The sequence below is a fragment of the Castor canadensis genome, chromosome 3, assembly GCF_047511655.1.
Source record: "Castor canadensis chromosome 3, mCasCan1.hap1v2, whole genome shotgun sequence".
Taxonomy (NCBI): Eukaryota; Metazoa; Chordata; class Mammalia; order Rodentia; family Castoridae; genus Castor; species Castor canadensis.
The window spans coordinates 120,104,812-120,127,729 of record NC_133388.1 but is presented as its reverse complement, the minus strand read 5'-3'; the positions used below and the strand labels follow the sequence as shown (position 1 = coordinate 120,127,729).

The 22,918-nt window shown below is 36.4% G+C and overlaps 1 protein-coding gene across 1 annotated transcript in view; it reads left to right on the top strand.

The window, feature by feature from the left end:
- The window catches only part of Prex2 (phosphatidylinositol-3,4,5-trisphosphate dependent Rac exchange factor 2), a 288,123-nt gene that overhangs the window by 236,092 nt on the left and 29,113 nt on the right, over positions 1–22,918 (top strand). The window contains exons 36-37 of the mRNA XM_074068562.1: positions 9,981–10,047; positions 10,294–10,484. Coding sequence (XP_073924663.1) covers positions 9,981–10,047; positions 10,294–10,484 — 258 coding nt within the window. The remainder of the gene's footprint in view (positions 1–9,980; positions 10,048–10,293; positions 10,485–22,918) is intronic.

Genomic DNA, 22,918 nt, shown 5'->3' with positions numbered 1-22,918 from the left:
GCAGCCTAATATTTATAAGGTTAAGAATTCCTCCTGCCTACACAGAATCCTTTTAAAAATATGCATGGTTATTAGCTTATCTTTAAAAATATCTGTAATATATTTCTTTGCTCTATTAGGTAATATACTTAATTGCTTTTTGGTATAGTAACTCCCATTTTTTTTCCTAGCTGCCCTGGAATTATTCCATTAGGTTTAATGCTACATGAAGTATTAGATACATGGATATATCAGGCACTGCCTTATACTGCTAAATTAAAAAAAAAAGGTCTCTGCTGATTGAGAGTGTGTGATTTAGCATAAGCAGTAGAACGAGTGTGATTCAGTATAATAAAGTGAGATAAATTTGTTTCAGTGGAGACTTTCTCAAGATGTCATATTTGAGCTTGGTTTTATAGGAACAGTAGAATCTTGCCAAAGAGAAGGAGGTGAGAGGAAATTTCTGGCAGCAGAGAATAATATGCAAGAAGGTGAGGACTTAGACAATGTGTTAGGGGACTCAAGAATGAACAAGTCAAGTGAAGAGCTGAGAGATGGTATGGGAAGTCCTATTGATAGACAATTAGGAAAACCCTCAATTACCTGGCTTCATTTCAAAAACTGGGTACTGAAGAAATATCAGTGGTTTTAAAGGAAGGTAATAAAAATGATATCTATGCCTTACAGAAGTGTTATGAAGACATGCCAGAGTTAAATAAGGTGTACAGAGAAAGGATTGGTGGAAAAGGAGCTATCTACCCACTTACTATTTATAGTGTCTTGATAGCACTTCCATAATTTTAAACCTAAAAAGTTACATTTTGACATGAAATGTCAAACTGTCTTGAGACATAATTATTAAATATAGTTATTTTTAAAATAGTTAAATTTTTTTCCTGGGTATAATGAGATGTTTCTGTATGGTATCATTAAGCTTTATTATTTGGAAAGACTTTCTTGCTTTTAAGTATTTGCATATTTTTCTCATTTTCCTCAGAGATTGTGTTTCACAATGTGAGGACATGGTATTGCTTCTGGAAGATAGATATATATGTGAACATTATAACAATAGACATGCTCATGGAATTATGCACCTGTTGCAGGTGCAGGGAAAGGGCTGTCACCCTAGGAGACTCATGAAAGAAAGAGCAAAAATAGCAGTGGGGTAAAGGAGTGTTTGGAGAGCAGAGAATGGAGTTTTAATGTCATCAGGTCACTGATGATAGGTTCTCAAAAAGAAGACCCAAATCAGGTTATTGACAGCAGTAGGGAGAGTGGGGTATGTCTCCAGTATCTGTAATCCCATAATTACAATTTCAGGTCACAAAAAAATGCTCTCTGTTCACCTGATAGTTTTTCTTTCTGTGGTCACATATATTGTCTATCTTGTTTACCTTCTAGCAGATTGTTTTTCAACAACTCGAGTACAAATGAAGCTGAAAGTTGGTCATACACAGTTCTGTGACAATTATAATCTTAGGGTTTCCTTTTATGGCAGACAAAAAAGACATCCAAGCAAATCCAAGTTTGTTTCATAGTCAGAATCTCTCTTCATATACCTTTAAGCAAAATGTACTTCAGAGACATCAAGTCTACTGCTTATGGGACTGGAACGTGGGTATGATGAAATTGTAAATTAACATCCTTCCACTTTCCCACTCAGCGTGGTATTTAACCAGTACATGACTGCAGGCTGAACCTGTCTGGTGGTTTTCATTTATACGAGAGAGCAGTGTCCTTTAATGAGATATTTTAAAGAATTTTTCCCCAATTTAAGTGCTGTAGCAGTTGAATGCAGCTAACAGTAATACAGATATACAGTTGTACCTGTAATATCACCACTATAATACTGACACATCTTATCAAATTTATGAACAATATCCATAATTGACCAAATACTATTACAGTTCTTTTTGAAGTTCAGAGTAACTTCTAAAGTCCAAAATACTTTAAAAATGCACAAAAGCAGTTTAAGATATTTTGGGATGGGGTGCAATGTCAGAAATATATACATATATATGTGTGTGTATATATATAAATGTATATGTATAATGTTCAACCAAGTAAGAATTTTCTGCAAATTATTATCAATATAGACATAATCTCATAAGCAATGATCTGGAGAAGAAGCAAAAATGTAGCAGAATCCTGGGCTAAAAACCGAAGTCCCCTTTATTTATAGAACATCAGAGGTTCTTTTGTTGCTCAGTCGTCTCTTTTAGAAATTAAATGTCCTCCAGCATCCCAGAAAAAAAGGAAAAATGTTTGGCAAATGAGAAGACTGTCACTTTTGTCATTGATTTCACCACTGTGTATTGCCTGCGAAAAAAAATTAACTGGTTTAAATTCTTTAAATGAGGCTATTGCATTGTCTTCCCTTGTGTGAAAACTCATCATCCTGATTGCAGCAGCCTGATGCTGTTGATCTAGGATACTGTTTACCCATTTAAGAAAGCATTTTCCTGATCCTTAAATTAGTACACTAATTTGCCTCACTCCGTGTAAACTAATCTCAGTGGGTCCAAACTTGTTTTCTCTTCCTCATGGTAAGCATCAGTTTCCTATTTACAATACCATGGTCTTGTTATACACGCTGAATGTTCTTTTTCATTTCTAGTCTCTCTTGCAGCTTTAAACTCCCTGAATTTTCGTATTTTATGAGTCTTGTCTTTCTTTCCTGTTTGTTCTTCCTGTAGCTGGTCATTAAGTGTTGATTCTGTTTTTTTTTTCACTGTGAGTAATTCTGAGTGGCCTTTTTTTTTTTCTTTTTTTCCTTTTTTTTATTGTTAATATTTTTAATTTTTAATTTTTAATTTTTTAATTTTTTTTCTTTTTCTTTTATTATTCATATGTGCATACAAGGCTTGGTTCATTTCTTCCCCCTGCCCCCACCTCCTCCCTTACCACCCACTCCACCCTCTCCCTCTCCTCCCCACCCCCTCAATACCCAGCAGAAACTATTTTGCCCTTATTTCTAATTTTGTTGTAGAGAGAGTATAAGCAATAACAGGAAGGAACAAGGTTTTTTGCTGGTTGAGATAAGGATAGCTATACAGGGAATTGACTCACATTGATTTCCTGTGTGTGGGTGTTACCTTCTAGGTTAATTCTTTTTGATTCTGTGACTCTGCCTCAGTGTTTAACAAATTAATTAAATTTCTTTAGTTTGGTGCTTAATTTCTTCAGAACATGGATCCAGCCAACCTGCCCAACATTCTCTGCCCCTCCCTTACATGAACCGAGCCCAATTAAATTTGCTTCATCTATTCTATGCCTGTTGTGTTGTTCATTGTGTTGCCTACAATTAAAATGTTTTCCAATTTTGACCTGTCCAAATCCTATTCATCTATCAAAATCCAACTCTTACACCATGGTCTTATGTGACCTTCCTTTTATATACCCCGTAACTCTTTGCATCTTTTAAGTAGCCTCTTACTCTCTGCCTTGCATTATAAATACCTTTGTACTTGTCATTGCTTTTATATGGCAGGCAGAATGTGCCAAGATTAGTCTCATTATAATTAATTTGACTTGGATATATTTATACTACTACTTGTTGAAATTTATGATATTGCATTGGTATTTTATTCTATAGGGGCCAAATGAAGAACGAATACCATAATATATTCATTTTACCTGGCAGAGTTAATTTACAAAGTTGTAACAGTGAAGCCCAGTGTACACCAGTGTGAAAGAGAACTCACTGTTATGAAATAGCAGCAGCACTTTCAAAATGGTTTTAGCAAGATTTTGTGTATTCAGACAAAGGACCATGACTTCATCCTTACTAACCTCGGAAGCATAATAAACTTCCTCAGTTTTGGCCTTAATCCAATTTTGCCATTAGCTTTTCCCATAAATTTTGATTCAGGGGCAGTGCAAGACTTTTGTAATTAAGGATAGTGCATTAGGAATTTATTTCTTGTCCACAGTTTGTCATATTTTGAATGACACTGGAATTCTATGAATATCTGTAAACCCTGTGGCTGGTAAAATATCTAGCCTTTTTTCTTTTTTTTTTTTTTCATTTTTCTTTTATTATTCATATGTGCATACAAGGCTTGGTTCATTTCTCCCCCCTGCCCCCACCCCCTCCCTTACCACCCACTCCGCTCCCTCACTTTCCCCCCCACCCCCTCAATACCCAGCAGAAACTATTTTGCCCTTATTTCTAATTTTGTTGTAGAGAGAGTATAAGCAATAATAGGAAGGAACAAGGGTTTTTTCTGATGAAGAATTCTACAGTTAGTTTCAACCTCAGGTCCAAATTCTTATTTTAACAAACAATTGAATTAAAAATGTGTTGGCTAAATATATTTCATAGTTGTACGGAAGTAGCTATTGTTCTAATTGTTTTCTCCAGACTTCACCAATGCATTGGTATATTTTTAAATAGTTCATTATAATATTTATTAATTAATAATTTTATTAGCTTTCATCATCATGAACTAATGATATGCTTTCCATTATCATGGATTAACAAATGTTAACTATAGGCACAAATCTAGATGACTCAATATAAACTCAAATTTGTATTAAGCCTACACAAGCTCTAAGTTTATAATATATTCTGTGAATATTTTGAGTGGTGAAGTTGTATGATTAGCTTTTTCTAGTTCAGTTCTGCTATACGGCATTTAAGAAAAGATGAGATTGTTCCTAAACTTCAAGCAGCTGCCTTTTCAACCTACAAGTTATTTTCTAATTTCTATTCATCAGATATTTTTAAAGATTTTGCCCCATTGAATATTTGAAGATTTCTGTCAAGACTATTGTAACTGAATATAGCAGAATTAGATCACATGATCAAAACTACTCTTAACTGCTTGAATAAGTGACAGCTATTTTTTTTGTCCTAAAAGAACATCTCTTTCAGAAAGGAGAAAGTGTTTGACCAGCAGTGGTGGTATATTTCTATAGAGGTGTTCTCCTTAGGTGGTACTAATGATGTGTGGCATGCTTTTATTGAGTATTTTTCTCCCCAGGTGATTCAATCTGCAGTTTCTACAATGAGTACACCTGGTTTAGCTATTTAAATGGCAGCTGCCTTTTCTTTAACCTAAAACCAGTTAGTCTTTGCTTTTAAACCTAGCCCTCTATTTATGCACCATTCTCCAAATTATCTAGATTGCAAATATGTAACTTAACTTTCTTTTTTTAACATCTGTTGTAAAATATTTTAAATGACCTCAAGGAAAAGAAGAAAATCTTTTGTCTTCATTTTATTCCTTGCTATGTCTAAAACTCTCCCAAAACATGCTTCCACTGTGTGCACTTGAATTTTGGTTATTTTTGTCTATTGGACAAGTCCTGTTTGCCTATCAGTGTAGTGAGCATTTTGTATGCATTAATTTATTCTTTAACATTATGCTGTTGGTACATTACATAATTGTAATATCCATTTTTAAAATGAGAGGGGCTAAATAGTTTGCCTGTGGATTTCTGTTCTCTTTTTCATCATTCTGCTTTTTCTACCAAGCACACTTGAGGAAAGTTGTGTTTGATTAGAGTACCTCTAATGGTTCTGACTTAGCAGTACCATTTCTGTTCCAACTATATAGTCTTACTAGATAAATATGAAGATAGAAAATACAAAAACAGCTGAGCTCAAAAATAATTCATCATCTTTGGGGCCATGAATGGAATCGAAATGCAAGTGATGAGTTGTGAGCTGTCCTGAGACCACTGGTCCACTGGGCTGTGGAGGTAGACAGAGGACAGCCAGAGCAGCTTCTGCAGGATAAGGGAGATCGGTGTTAATTTACACTCTCTGGAAATCCAGAGCCAGCCTCACTGGTCAGAAAAGGGAATAGAGAGCCCCTCTGTTTCTTAGTGAAGGAGGAAAAACTCTGCGCCCCCAGCCCCCATTGTTTCAAACTATAGGTTTTGTAAGATATTCATCTTACAAAAACTGGCAAGAGGAAGCTAGTGGGGCAGCTAAACCAGGAACTGAGCCAAATCACTCACTGAATCAGTGATAGGACTTAATAATCTGGCTGTCAACACAGTGTAATACCGAATCTCTGATGTAAAAGGTTACAGATGCATGGATCTTGGCACAAAATGGATACAAACCATTTTAAAGAGGATGATAATAGAGTTAATAAGGTAGCTATATCAAAAAACTAAGTTGAAAAATTCTCATTTCAAGGAAACTTACAAAGTGTAATTCCAAAGCACAAAAAGAATCCTAAGACTAAGTAAGATAGCCAAAAAAACTGACCATTAAAAATAAGTATGTCCTATAGGAAGTTCCTGTTTGGGGTTTGGTACTGGGAGAGGATATGAGGAAAGGGTGTAGAGGGTAAATATGGTGGAAGTGTTGTGTTCTCATGTATGAAAATGGAAAATTGAGACTTGTTGAAACTATTCTAAGATTAGGGGAAGGGAGGATAAAGGAGAATGATGGAGGAATGAATTCAAATAAGATATATTATAAGCATTTTTATAAATGTCACAGTGTATCTCCAGCACAACAATATGATAATAATTTCTTTAAAAAATAAAGTATGGTAAGCCCCCTAAATAAATATATAACTATGTCCTAGAAGAATGGATACAGTGAAACAGCGTAGCAAAGTATATCTTGAATGCTTAAAATTTAAGGAAAGAAATGTTATCCACAAAAGCAGAAAATTCTGAAGCAAACATAGTTAATTATCCATATATTATTTACTATCAAATATTTACTGAGATCATTCTATGTTCCATGCATCATTACATATGCATAGGTTCTAGAGCAATGAGAAATGAGCAAAAATAAACTCTATATACATGTAATCTCCATATTAGAATATGGCAGAAATAAAATAATAGGTAGATATCTTGGAAGTGAAAAAGGTAATCATTGGAGTAAAACTTCTGGTAAAGAATAAATTGTATACTTGACATGGAGAGAGTTATGAATTTCAAAGATATTACTTAGGAAATCACCTAAAATAATACAGTAATGGGAAAATAGTATATTGAGAGTGGGGAGAGGAGTGAGGAGACTTGAGAACATGTAAACAAGTGGAAGTTTCAGAAGAAGAAAATAGAAATTATGGCAGAAAGACAAAACTCGGAGAGCTAATAGCAGAGATTATTTTAGAATTGAAATGAAGACTCTTTAAATTGAAAGTATAATCTGAGAATTTATCTGGATGAATTAAAATTAATCTGTACCTAAATACTTTGTGGTTAAACTTCATAACAGAGCATAAAAAGAAAATCTTAACTATCAGAAAACTAGAGAGAGAGACTAACTCTACAGACCATTAGATTGAAAACAGATGCCAAAAGCAAAATTGAGGAAATTTTACCATCAATCTAGATTCTAGAATTTTATAATGGAGTATCACTGACAGACATTCACCAAAAATATGAATTGAATAAGCAACTTTAAAAAATGAGTAATCTCGAGGAAGTAAGTATAGAAAGAATGGGTAGTATTTTTTTTTTTAAAGAAAGGAGCAGAATCTTTCAAAAGTCACTAAATCTGACTTGCTGTGAAAATAATAACTAATTTCTATGTAAAAGAAAATGTAAACTACAAAAAAGAAATAGGAGCAGGCAAATAAGAACACAAACAAACAATAAATGAAAATAAGAAACCCAAAGTTGAAAATCTTCAGTGCATCAGTGTAAACAAGGATATGAAAGAATAATCACAGCCACCCTCTGGTACCTCCATTTGAGCCAGTAGTGCAGGTAACCATATACGGAATGGGAAGGATGAATATCAGCTTCAGGGTGGTCTTTGTTCTGGGATAAATGATCACCAGAGGAATAAGAATAGAAGTAGAAAATGATAAATAACAGCAACCTTTGACTATATCTGTAATATTTTATTTCTTTAAAACATGAAACAAAGGGCAAACTGCTAAGATTTCTTAAAGCATAGTGGTGTCAACGTGAGCTTTCATAGTACTAACATAAATATGTCCATGTATATTTGAAATGAAGACATGTAGAACTTTCAAGAACATGGAGTTTGGGACACAACAATAAAGTTTACAAAGCAGCCAGTTTTTTTGGCAATGAGGCAAGTTGTATGGCCATTTTCCTTCAGTGGCTCCCGATTCCCTTAGAATAAAAACCCAAATTAGACCAGGTTAAGGGGCTCAATTCTGTAATCTCAGCTACTCAGGAGGCAGAGATCAGGATAATTGTGATTCAAGGCCAGCCCAGGCAAAAAGCTCCTGAGACCCCCATCTCAACCAATAGCTGGGTAAGGTGGCCTATGCCTGTCACCCAGATATGTGTGGAAACATAAATAAGAGAATTGTAGGACATAATGCAAGCCCTTACCTCAAAAATAATCAGAGCAAAAAGGGCTGGCATCAGAGCTCAAGTGGTAGAATGCCTGTCTAGCAAGCATGAGACCCTGTGTTCAACCTCTGAAGCCACCAAAAGGATACTCACCAGGGCACATAAGTTTCTATACAATCTACACCTTCTCATGTTTTTAGACCTCACATGATTTCCTGTATTGATAACAGCATTATTCTTGCACTCTTATTACCTCCTCCCGATACTTGATTTTGCTCTTAATCTAGTGATTGTAGTGCTTACTGATTCGCTAGCTAAATGGAGCTATGTTTTCCTGGCATTCATAGTTCATGTCACATTTACCCAGTCATTGGGCCATAGACTGCCTGGCATCACCTAGTACCTGGCAGTGTATGTGTCCAGGAGCAGTGAATAGCTGTGGAGTTTGGGCTGAGGGAACTACAGGTAGTACCTAGAAATAAATCCCAAGACTTCAGTGTGGATTCTAGTGAGTAATGGCCAACCTTGGATGCTGAATTAGTTATAATTTCTTTTGAAGGGGAATTTAATTGTAGTTTGGAAAAGAATAAACTAATTCTCAATAAGAATAAGCATAATTGTTAATTTGGAAGTTACTCTTAAAGTGAACCCTTTCCTAATTTATTTTACAAGTCTTGATCAATCAATTTTACTTAAAAAAATAACTACCCATGATTTTGATAATAATTGGCCACTACTTTGAAATTCTGAAATGTACTCTGGAGCATCAGTCTAATTAATTTTTATTGGAATATCTAATATCACACCAATATTCTGGGACTTATTTTGTTATATTAATATTAAATGTTTACATCTTGGGAGCAGTTTCACCTCAGCAAAAATAGACAACCAGAAGGTTAGTATGAATATGTTTAGCACCATTGAACTATGCACTTAAGAATGGCTAAAATAGCAAATTGTATGTTATATGTATTTTACCACAATTAAAAGTATATGTGTATGTCAGAAACTTAAATGTCTCTCTTTTCATTGGTCTTTCCCTTTCAATTTTTAGTTAGTATTAAGCCACAAACCAACCGGGTACAGTAGTAATTAATTATCACAGACCACTTGTATTGTACACATAAATTAGAATAGGCATTACCATATTGCATCCTGGGGATTAAAAAAAAACAAAACAACAAAACAAGGACCCTTGCATTCTCAAAAAGCTCCCAACCTGAGCATAGCTCAGTCACTGAAAGATCAACCTAGTATTGCTTAAAACTAGGGAGTGTTTTTAGCATTAGTTTCATAATCTTAAATGTTCACAGTGATGAACACTAGGTAATGTTTTCACACAGTCACAATATATTTCTTCAACTTCTGTAATAACATTATTGAGATCTTAAAAAGCACTTCATGCCAGGTATTGTTCTAAGCATTTTTTTTCTGAACTAACTCATGTATTCTACTAGGCAGAGTAGAGCATGAAATTTCTCTTATGCAATAGAAACTGATGCTGTTCTGAAATTATAAATGAAAAAACTGAGCAAAGACAAGTGACTTCTCCAAGGCCCCAAAATATTTAATGGATCTGGTGTTTACACTTAATCATTTTTTCAATGGATGATTACTTATTATGCCCAATCTCAGCTATCCCAGTGTTCAATGCCTTTGTTTATTCTCGTGTCTTTAGATGAAAGTTGAATATCTTCAGACATTCTAAGTTTTTCCTGACATTAAATGATCATTTCTTTGGATTCTTGCAGGGCATTCTACTTGGACAAGTCAAATTCACCACCAAATTCCACATCTAAAGCTGCTTATGTAGACAAGGTAAAAACAGATTATTATATTTATCAATTTATTTTTACCTGCATGCCTCCCTTACTTAGTTTTTCTACTGTTCTTCTTGAGCAATGTGTAACCTGTGGATTATTTCCAGTTTCCAATTCTGTTACCTTCATAACAAAATAATATTTTAGACTGTCCATTAAATCTATGACAATTGTGAATTGCATGCCCTCTGAAAGGATTTCTACTAAACACATTGAACTTTATGTTTGTCACTTTCTTCTGCAGCTAATGAGGCCTCTCAATGCTTTGGATGAACTTTATCGACTGGTAGCCTCGTTTATCAGATCCAAACGCACAGCTGTCTGTGCAAACACAGCTTGCAGCGCCTCTGGAGTTGGACTGCTGTCAGTTTCCTCGGAACTGTGTGACAGGCTAGGAGCCTGTCATATCATCATGTGTAGCAGTGGTGTGCATCGGTATGTGAGCTTCCCTGCCTTGCCAAGTCTTTCTTGTTCCACGTTTTATGTGGTGGTTTCTGGATGCACTTTGCTAGATGAAATTAAAGCTAGAAGCATTGGAAGAACTCATGCATTTCAAGTACAATTTTGGGTGATTTCTGGTTCTTACATGTTTAGTGACAAGTCAAATAGATGAGTGTAATTCTACATATATATATCATGGTGGCCCAGAATCTTATCCCTCTTGCATTTATATTACCATATTTGTATTTTAAATGCTAAGTATGCATCCTTATTCACTACAGGAATTTGCGTGGTAGGAGGTGAACTCATTGAGCTCAACAAATCTCTTTTCTCACTCTGGATTGATATATATCCCACTGTTCAATGGTTCACATTCTCTGTAGCCCAAGTGCTGTGAACCAGATGCTGTCTTGGGGTTGCTTCTGCCTTCTCCTACAGTGAGTGAACAAAATGATGGTCCAAGAGGTCACACACCCACTCTTCTTGAGAACACAAGGAGAAATCTTTGATGGGTCCTATTCAGGTGGTCTGTCTTAGGCAGCTGTGCTCTGTCTGGGGTGGCCAAGGCAGGTGAATGAATTCATGGGGCAACATCAGACTCAGACTCTAAATGGGAGTGGGCATCCCCAGGTTAAGTACCTCTTCATAATCATCTGCTTCTCTCCTGCCACTTCCCATTTGCATGAGGAGGTGAGCCTTGTAGATGGAAATACTAGGGAAGAATTTTAGTCATCATTTTCATCTGAGTTGGGAGTTGATCTCTGTCACAAAACATAGCTTCTTCTTAGTACTAACCAATTAGATTTTGAAGATGGTGATTTCTTATTTATTCAAATTTACTTGATATTTAGTCTATGCAAAGGATTGTGGTAGGTGCTGTGGACCTTGCTCTGTAACATCATAAAGTAAGGGTATTCATGCTAGAAACAAAGCATGAAGAACAAACAGCAAAAGGAAAAAAAAAGAAGAAAGCAAGAAAAAGAAAATATTAGCAGTAGTAATAATTTAGAAAAAATAACACGTAAAAAAGCTAGAGTACAAGAAAATATAAATGATCTAGGAAAGTTACAGCTAAAGAATAAGATTCAGAGGGAAAATTCATCTTGCAGTTGGTTGGATCTGGGAACTTTCCATGGAGGTGATGCTTGAATTGGGTTTTGATGGATAGAGTTGCAGAAGGAGAAAGGGGAGAAAGGCTATTCTGGGCAACAGCCCTTCATCTGAGAAATACCATTTTGACTTGGTATGGCCAACCTCTAGTTTGAAACCCTGCATAGTACAATCTTGTTTATGACACATGGCAAGACTTTTTCTCTGAAAGGAACATGACATTTTTGTGGTTGACAAAATATATGGAATTTTCCCTTCCATTTTAATTGTTGTGTAGTTTGTGTTCTATTGTAAGATTTCTAAATGCTTAATTGGAAATATTATTTACAACTGATGGGATCAGATTTTTTTGTAACCTTTACTAGCAGAGCAGTGATCTTTCCCTTCTGATAAACTCATTGTTTCTATTCATTCATTTGTTCATTCATTCCATCAATCCACTGAACACTAATTAGGTGCCAGTCTGTTCTAATCACTGGGGTTATAGCATTGGAAAAAAATAAAATCCCTACCTTCATATAATGTTTATTGCATTGGGGAGAAATGGATGATAAAATAAAAAACAAATATGTAATATGGCAGTAGGATAAAATACACTAAAGAAGAGAACTCAGAGTAATAACAGGTAATAGGATGGAAAGAATGAGTATGTATACTTTTTGACAAATGTAGGGAATTTTCTTTAGAGGCCTGTAAGAAATGAAGGAGTGAGCCCTGTTCATGTCTCAGAGATGGAGCATTCCAACCACAGGGAGCCATGGGCAGACTGCCTCAGGCAGGAGCAGGCTTGTTGGCTTTAAAGAATGAGAGAGTACATGCTGGCCTCAATTAAATGTCTTTACCTAGATTTTTCTGTTCTTGCCTTAGTCTAGTTCAAGGTCAGAACTATCAGAGAACTGGATGCACTAGAGCATCCAACTAAGTAAATACTTCTGATTTTGAACCTACAAACATACACTCTCACCTCTGCATTCATTTACTGAAAGTTCATGAAATTAAATGTGCCACTCAGTGCTAGAAATCATGACCAAGTTGTCCAAATTACTTTCATAGCTGTTCCATGGGCAATTTTAGAATTTGACAGGTGTTACAAAAAGGAATGTTACATAACTATTTTTAATTGCTGTTTTCATTGATTCTTATGTTAAAATCATAAGTAGCATTGAAATTTTAAAATTACTTTCTCCATTTCTATAATTGAAAATAAATAGAGCTTTAGTTAATTCATTTCAGGAGACATTTACTCATATGTGGGTATCAATGCCCCCTGACAGGTGTTGAATTTAAGATTAAAACTATTTGAAAATGCTAGTTTTGTTTTTATATCATGCAGAATAAAAAGGGAGTTTAACATAACCTTTAATTTTTCAGTGCAGGCTTAGCTTAACTTTTTTATAAAGAGAAAATGCATACTAATTTACATTGGAATCCAAAATCCCACAGAAGGCTGTTCCTAAAATAATCCCTTAGTAATTCTAATTCAGAAAGGTAGAGAGAAAACCAAGTAGGTCCACACTGTGTGGAACATTGAGCGCAAAGGTTTGCCCTCAGGTTCCAACAGAGGGGAGAAACTCTATGTTAATCAAATATTGCACAAGTTATTTATATCATTTACTTTTAAAATTAAGATAAGAAGTGGTCAACAGTATGGTATCCACATGCCATTAAGTGGCATTAGTTTCCTGCTTTTCTGATGTTTTTCTTCTGGCAATAAAAGAGGATCTAGGACATTTTTAAAGTATTGGATTATACTGCACATATTTGAAATTAAGAACAATATGGATCTCAGATATTAGAAAGAAGGTGGATTTCAGAATAAAAGGTAGGCTTAATTAACATTAATATCTACATGTTTTAATGCCAGACTGAATAGGATTCCACAGCTGTATATTAGTGGGTATAAGATTAGTAGAAAATAATTCAAGGTGAACTGTCAGAATTCTCTCATAGCACTTAGACCAGCTTTGTTTTGGCTAAATTTACTTTCTTAGGGTAATCATTACAAGTCAGCTAATGAACTCTGCAGCCATTTACTTATGTGTAACTTCACCATTGCTGTTGACTAGTGGAAGAGGATTAAGATGGTCTTTTAAGATCAGGGGTTTTATCTTCTAAGCAGTTCAAACAAGATTCAATGGTACTTTAGTAAATGGAAATTTTTCCAAGATTTTCTATTTGACATCTCTTTTTTCACTTTCATTTTTCCTTCTCTCATATTTTCTATCAAATGATACACATTTGAACACTGTTTCTTTAGTATATACAATGCCTTTGATTGTGCTGCTGAAACAAAGTACTGAAGACTGGCTAATGTATACAGACCTAGCAGTCTAGGGTCAAGGCACTGGGAGGTTCAGTTTCTGTAGAAGGGCCCCAGTCATTGCTTCCAAGATGGCACCTCAAATATTGACTCCTCACATGGCAGAAGGGAGGGAAGAACAAAAGAGAGGGAGGCAGCTCTCTTGCACCTCTTTCATAGGGTACTGTTCTGTCCCTGAGGGCGCTAGCCTCATGACTTAATGGCTTCTAACAGACCCCGTCTCTTAATCTCATCACACTGGTGATGGAACTTCAGCATGTGAATTTTGGAGGACACATCAGACCGCAGTGTATGGTTTAATGATCTGATTAAAGCTCAGAGAAATTATATAAGTGTTTACCAAATGTGCACATAGACTTTCAATGTCCTGAGTTCACGTGTTAGGAATTGGGAGATGGAACCTAACCATTGATGAGGTTCTGTCCTCATCAGTGAATTATTGCAATCATCAGAGGAGTGGGTTAATTGTTCTGGGAGTGGATTATTGTCACAGTGGGTTTGTCCCCTTTTGCTCTTTGCTGTCTTGCGTTCTTTAGCCCGTCTACCTTTCACCTTGGGACAGTGCAACAAGAAGCCCCTACCACATGAGGGCCTCTTGACCTCGGACTTCTCAGCCTCAGCCATAAGAACCAAACCTTTGCTCTTCATAAGCTATGTAGTCTCAGGTATCTTGTTATAGCAGCACAAAAGGGAATAAGACAAACTTTTTCATTATTAATTTTATTTGCTACATAATATTCCAAGCAGTAAGAATATTAGCAGAGTTTGCTAAACTTTCAGTTTTGTGGTAGCTCTTCTTTTTTCATTGCACATATTACCTGCAGAAAAGCATCTTTCTACATGTTGCTGTTCAAATGTCTGGTTAATTTTTAGGAAAAAACAAATATATCCTCCATTTAGAATCACTATGTCACAGAATTTAAATCTTTTTGGTAATAGATCATAATTTAGGCTTCCTAAGGGGTTACCTTCAAGTACAGTATAACTAGGAAAAGGGGAGCTGTGTGGCACTTTCACCCTTACCTTGTCTACAGAGGTTATTTGGACCCACTTGTAGGTTGTATTCCTTTACTAGATGCACAATCATATTTCTGCAATGTTTTAATTTATACTTCTTTATTAAAAAATGAAAGCATTCAATATCCCTTGAACTTCTTTTCTATAAAGATTTCTGCTATTTATATTGTGTACATACCTGCTTTATAGACAAAGTTACTTTTTTGCCACATGTAGGCTTTTCAAGGTATTGGATCAGCACTGTGGCTTTTCGAGTTCTTTTTTGTACCCATGACAGTTATTTGTTGCAGGTATTCCAAAAGCTTGCTACAGGAATTTCTTAATTCCCCTTTTATTTCTTACTCAGCATCCTTCCATTTGATGCAATATTTTAATTTGTTTTGGTTCTCTCTTCCCACCCCTGTTTAATAGCCAATTACTTTTCTCTTTAACCAGTATAAATCAGTGTACTGAAAATGTTATGAAACACAAAGTCCAGAAACAAAGATGCCGTTTTCCTTCTACTACATCAGTTTTTGAGTCCTTAGTGAGTGGAGATAAGTGAGTAGAAAGTTCTAGGGGCTACCTGAAAAGATAAAGGAAATGCTAAAGAAATTTCTAACAAGGGCAAGAAATGTGGGATCATAGTTTGTCTCTCTAAGAATTTGTTTAGGGAGCTTTTGTCCTCTATTCTCTCCACTGTGTAGTGTCTGCTGATGGGTGACCCATGTTGTCAGCCTTGGCACGGCTCTGAGGGCAGGTGCTGGGTGATTTGAGTGCAGTTCTCACGATTCTAACTAGCTTGTGACATCTTTGACCAGAAACACTGACAATTTGTACATATGAATTACATTTATCTTTATGTTTTCTTGTGAGTTCAATCTCCTCCAGAAATTGAGGCCCTACATTTTTAACTACATGCCTTGCCTCCAGTCATCCAGAGAGAGGTTGTTAGCAGCACCATCAGGAGGGCTTTGCTGTCCAGGTCCACCAGCACAAACCTCCAGTGGCATCATAATTCTCCATGTAAAGAAACTGTCGAGGCCAGCCTGTTACCATCGTTAAAATATGTAATGACAATGAGCATCTGGCTAGTTACTGTCTGTGTAATCCGGACTTAGGCTTTTTTGTTTCCTGTGTTGGAAATTAGATAGAGATAGATAGATAGATAGACAGATAGACAGGTAGATAGATATAGATAGTTTAGGAACCAAATTAAAAGGGGTCTATTTCCTTATTAGTAGGTTATTTGGAAATTGAGATATATTTTCACAACTTACAGCATTACAAGTGGTGGTTGAATTCCCAGGGTCAGCCTCCTTGCCTTTTTCCCACAAAAAGAAGCTTGTATAACCAATCAGGTAACCATAGTATAGGACTCAAAGTATGATAATAGGCATTTATTAAGGAAATAAAATCCAGAATTTAAAATATAGCAACAACTTAAAAGAAATTTCTATTACCAATATGACTAATGGAATAATTTTTATTTCAGATGAAGACAAACACTATAGTGACTCTTGGTTTATGTAAGCAATTAAATCTTATTCAGGTAATATCAGTTAGCAATTTTAAAACCACTTAGAACCTTTAAAGGACTCTTTTCTTAGTAATATTTTATTTTGTCATGACCATGACATTAAAGGACAAATTGACAAATAGACCCAGATTAGGTAATGCAGAATCTTGTAAAAGTAGAGCATTCAAGGTAACCCGACTTAGGAAATCAGAGTCCCAATGGGGCAGGTGGAGAAACTGCATCTCTTCTACTGTGTAAAGATATATTAAGTAAGAGGAGAGTAGGTTGCTCTTGGGATTTCCATGTGGAGGTTAGACTCTGTGTACAGGACAGAAAATAATAAATTACTTCCATAAGCAAATAAAAGTTTCAAATGTATCCATTTTTCTGTGCAAAATAAGTTTTAAGAAATCCAATAAGAAGATTGGAGGAGACACTTGAATTTTAAATCACTAGAAAGAAGGCGAAATGGGACTGAAGAAACATTTTTATAGCTCATGATCCAAGGGTGTTGTGCATTCTCAGCAAGAAATAGTTCTAAAATTAAGCTTTTGTCTTTAGAAAGAAGAAAATAAAATACTGGATTGATGGGGATATGAGACAAAATACATTCTACTGGTAATAAATTGGTAGCATTTTCTATTAATAAGTTCTCATTAGAAGTAAATCCAAAATTTTTAATTTTCCTGGATTTTAAAATAGGCAAAGAAACACTATCATTTTTTTCTAACTTGGAAAGCCAGATAAATGATACAGTTGTGTTCTGTTAGAGTCATAGGGAGAAATCAAATAATGCAAACAGTAGAAATTTCATTCTTTTACATTTTTCAATTTATCTTTTATAAAAGTCTTTAAAAAGAAGATCACATTTACAAGCGATATTATTGTAGCCTAGGTGTTTCTTTGCTTGATTGATATGAATCTTGATAAAGTGGCACATTAAGTTATTTGATTTTAAAATGCCCACTACTTCCTTAAAATGAAAGGTGCTGTGAGCTAACGTTAACGATGCAGTATTTCTGAATGAGTGGCAATAGTTCTGACATCTAGGATTTATGTGATGTTGGCCAAAGAGGCCTTAATTTCAGCACATATAAAACAAGAGTTCATATGTGAGTACTTTACATCATTAACATAGGAAACATCAAGGTAACCACAGTATGTTAAGCATACCTCCATAGGATAATATGAACACAGAGTTATTAGCTACATTTCATCCACCAAACCCAATTTTACTCTTGGAGCATATTAGTAAAATTTAAATATTTACATTATTAAATTTGGATTTAGCTATTTAATAGTGATAAATGTAGAATCTACTTTAAAAAGTACAAAACAGGGCATGGTTCTTCAATATTTATTTTAAACAAACTGAAGTTATTATTTTCCCTAAATCCATAAAATTATATTAAAAAGAAAGTCAAATTCCACTCACTTTGCTGAGACATATTCCTAAGGGCTTCAAGGTTATTGACTTTGTAACTATTCTAATAAATGACATAAGCCACATTTTCCATCTTCCAGAGGAGGGAAGAAATATGGGTATCTCACCAATGCAAATGTGTCTCTTTTGTCTGAGTCTTAAGAATCGCCTCTTTATGTATGTGAACCTTAAGCAAGACAGTGGGTACTATGGAAGAAGTTGAATGAAGGAACTGGAAATTTCTGCTTTTGCCGTGCTACTCTTGCTTTTTTTTTGGCGTGGGGAGGTAGGGGGTAGAGGTTGAGACTTACTATGTAAGCCCAGGCTAGCCTCAAACTTGAGATCCTCCTACCTTAGGCTCCAGAATGCTGTGATTACAGATATGTGCCACCACACCCAGTTAGTCTTAAACTGGTAACAAGTTATTTAACATATTCAGGATTAAAATTGCATTAAGCAGCAAGTGTGTATGGCCATGCCATACCAGCAGTAGGTTTTAAAGCATGAATTGTGTTCACCAGGTGACAAAATTGGAGGAGAGTGTTTCTGTGCACAGACATAGCCTGAAAAGACACCACTGAGGTGTGAACAGCTACATGGTTGAGACTCACAGGACACTGTGCTGTTTCTGAGTGGGCAACTGGGAGGAAAGCACGACTGCAAGACTCATGATATAGGCAGGGGTTGGAGAATGGAAGGCCCTGGTTGCCAGGTTAAGTATTTGAGACTCTCTCCTGAGGGCCTGAGAAAGCCAAAGAAGGGTTTTTTGAAAAAGAACAACACAATTAGATATTTTTAAATAGTCTAAAAGTGATGATCAGTGTCACAGTCTATGAGATAGGGATGGAGGCTGGGGAACAGAAGGATTTTACAGTAAGTTCAGAAAGAGATAGTGAGTCCCTAAACTAACACTTTAGAAGGGAAAGGATAGATGTAAAAGGTACTAAGTAGTAGCAAACAAGACTAAATGGTAAATACTAGAGACTAGAGGAGTGATGGGCTCAGTCAGCATACTCCAGAAATAGAACTAATGGATTCTATGGGATGGGGAGAGAGAAAGGATGGGAGAGGATGAGATAGGATCTATTAGGGAATTAACTCCATGGATTATGGAGGTTGAGAAGTCTCCAGCTGGGGAGCCTGAAAAGCTGGTCATGAGGCTCAGACAAGTCTGAAGGCCCAAGAACCAAGCAAGCATACTCTCACAACACGACCAAAGCCTCACGATCCTGGAGGACTGCCAGTGTGAGTCCTGGAGTCCAAAAGTAGAGATCCTGGAGTTCTGAGGTGCAGAAAAGAAGAAGAGAGGCACCATAGCTCCTAAGAAGAAAGAGAACTAGAAGGGACCCTTCCTCTGTCTTTCTGATGCATCTGGGCCCCAGCCAGCTGCATGGTGCTGTACCACGCTGAGGGTGGTTCCTCTCTCCTCCTCCATTGATGCAGTTCTCCAGAAACACCCTCACAGCACACATGGGATAGCCCAGTCTTTCTAATCAAATGCCAAACCACCTGAGCTTTTCTTTCAGCAAAAGAGGAATCGGCTTGGTGCCTACCAAAGCATTGAGAATGCCTTTTCAGTTTTGTGAGTATCTCCTAATTCAGTCGAGTTTAATACCACCCCCTCCAAATCACATATCACGGAGATGTATTGATGATTCCATCTGACCGGCTTGGAAAATGCCAAGGGGGGAAGCTTTCCACAGGAAGAAAATACGCATTTTTCTTTGAGAGGATTGTGGAGAGGGATGTTAAAATGATCAGTTACATTGTGACATGTTGAAATTTCCATGTTCTTTAATGTATTCAATCAGCAAGGAGCAAGAGTTTAATCTTATCAGGGGCTACAGAAAAACAGATGTGGGGGTTATAATTAGTTTAGGGGGTGAGAAGGGGACCAAGTCAGTGAAGGCTTCCTAAAGATCTATTTTTTGCTGGTTTAAAACATTTGCTAAGGATTTTCACAGACTATAATCTGAATGTTAGGAGCAGCAAAGAGATATTACAGGGGAAGACATGGTGAGAACAAAACAGCCATCAACTGTAGAAGCTGAGAAAAGACAGATCACCAGTAGTACATATGGAATACTGATATTCCCTGGCACTCCACCTCCTACCTTGTGCACCCCAATGAGGAAGGACCTCAGAATAAAACACAGAAGGACCACACTAAGAAAGTTCTATTCAATAACAAAACCATTATAGTATAGTGTCAGAGAATTGGGGGAAGGGTGAAAACCACATACTAGACACCTTACATATTGAAGTCATCAGAAAACCTGTGAGGAGCAGCAACAGAATTCAGATGGCAAATCGGAGAATAAGGAACCAGAGGGGTGGTGTTGAAGAAATGCAGGTGTCTGGGATTAGTACCCAGCCTGTTCAGTGAAATCCTCAAAAGATAAATAGAAATGAAATATTGGTGAAAGAATCGAGGCTGGAGAGTCTAAAATGTGGAAAAGCAGATTCAAACCTGGTGGCTTACAGTATTTAAGGTCCGAACTTCCACACAACACTTTCACATCCCTACACATTTTCAACATACTAAGCACCTCCTGAAGTTCCTTAGTACTCCCCTGCCCAACCCTGAAAGGACAGTGGTCCCCCTTCTGCTGCCCTCTACAATGAGTCGAGGTCAGAGAAAAACAGATCTTAGTGTACTGAGTTACAAGTACACTAAAGGAACAAGGACTGTGGAATGTTTTTGCCCAGCAGTTAGTTTTTTAAGCCTGGTTTAAAGATGGAAACTGAGAACGTTCAGAGAATGTATTGAAAGCCACATTATCTTTAATGAGAATTTCATGGCTAATTCCCTGTGCAGTGCTGAAAACGTGCCCCTTAAACTCGATTGCTTTTTTGCCTTAAGATAGATGGAGTGAGTGGAGTATTCAATTTAGCTCGGCTTCTGCTGCTAGGATCTCGCTCCAGCTGTTGCCCATCACTTCTGCATTCTGCTCTGTTGTTTTCCGCAGGGCTCCTGTCTGCCTGCTATCGCTCTGATTTCTTTTCAAATACCCATTAACACTTTGTCATTCAGTCCTCAGGCTATCAAATCTAGAAATTATTGGAAGATTTCATCAATAATATTTGACAAGTGTCTAATAATAATGTTGAAAATATCAGTAGATATCCAGGGGTTGTTCCTATAAGTTATACTGGGGAAAAAAAAAAGCCTCAGTGACTTAGTGATTATTGGCTTTAGGATTGCAGCTATTATTATACTGTCGTCCATATTTTCCTGGAGGGAGAGTATAAACATTGAATATTTTATTGTGTGGAGGGGATAATTCATTTTCAAAACCAATAGTTTGCTCCTGTTTTCACACAAGAAAGTATGTGTTTCATTAAGAAAAGGGTTTCTCTGTTACATAAGTGTTAGGATTTGGAAATCCCCATTGACTTGTGACAATTTTCTCAAACTTTTCATTTGTTGCAAGGCCATTGCTAGGGGTGAATAAGGGAAAAAAGATCGGTAGGTCAGCAGCTGGCCTTTCCATATTAATTTTGCAGGGGCTCTGCCTATGGAAAAACCCCAGTGACCACCTGGGGCTTGGTCTGTGTGTAATGAACTGCATTAGCTCTTAGTTGTGCAGTTCTCAGTATAAAGTAATAAAAGGGAGCAGGGAAACTATAACTGTGCAATGTGGAAGAATTGGCTTCTTCAATCCAGTGCTTCATTCTATTTGTCAGTAGACTTTCACAGTGGTGCTCTGTGCTCTATACTTAAAAGTAATTAGAAGCCAGAATAAATGTGATCATTACAGTAATGAATGTGCTCTGCACAGAATGGTGCATTTTATATAGAAAAATGCAAATCTGTAGTGAAAAAGGAACACATTCTCTCTTCAGTTTATTTTTACTACTTAATCACTTTGCAATCGATATGCTTGCTTAGAGTGCTTCAAAACTAGTTCCTTTTTAATCAGAAGCACATTTTAGTACAACGAGGTCTACATCCGTAGAGCAGTAAATTGGGCTGGCTGAATTCATCTCTACCAAAACAATGCATTTAAATACAAATGCTGAGCCCACGGTTGTGATTGTTGAATTGTGGATGTAGGGAGCTGGAATTCTCTGTGTATTAATCTACATGATGTGAATTTGGTGTAGAGAGCCCTGGCTTTTGAATCAGAAAATGGTTTTTGAATGCTGTCCTTACTTACTATTTAAGGAAGCAAATGATTGCATCACCTGGGCTCTTAAAGATATATGGGTGAATTGGGAATAATGACTTTGTCACAAAGATGGTGTGAGCATTAATTGAGCAATCCATGTGAACACATGCAATAAGGACCTAGCTCTGGTGAGCGCTTTGGTTTGGTTTAAATCGGTTTGCCACAGTGAGTCCATCTTCTCATTGCAGTTAGAAATGTGAAATACATTTCGCTTTTTTTAAAAAATTTTTGTTGTGCTGGGTACTGAACACTGGGCCTTGGGCATGTTAGGCACTCTACCACTGGGCTGTTGCTCCCAGCCCATGAAACACACCCATTGAAAATTACTACTTCATACCTACGGAAATAGGAGGAACTGTAAGAACTATGAAAAATCACAGTAAAGCATCACCATAGGATGAAAGGAATATGAAAAATAGAAGGTTAACTCTTCTGACCCATAGAAATAGAATAGTATGAAGATAGTGTAACAAAATGCACTGAAAGCTGTTGAATTTTAGGGAAGCAGGACAACAGGGAAAGAGTAAGCAATGGAGGGGTTAATGTGGTTCAAGTATGATACATACATGTGACATAGCAAGAGAAAACCTCCTGAGCAATCAATATATGCTTTCAAAAAGGAAGGACAGGAAGGTAAAATAGGTCCTATTCTGGAGTGGATACCAATGGGAGGGGGAGGAATGGAGAGGGTAAAAGAGGGAGAATATGGCAGAAGTACTTTGTATATTTGTATATATGAAAATAAAACAGTGAAACCTGTTAAAATTGTTCCAAGAAGGAAGAGAAGAGGTTGAGGGAGAACGATAGAGTGAATCTAATGAAAATACATTGTAAGCATATGTAAATGTCTAATGAAATCCTTCTGTACAACTAATATATGCTAATAAA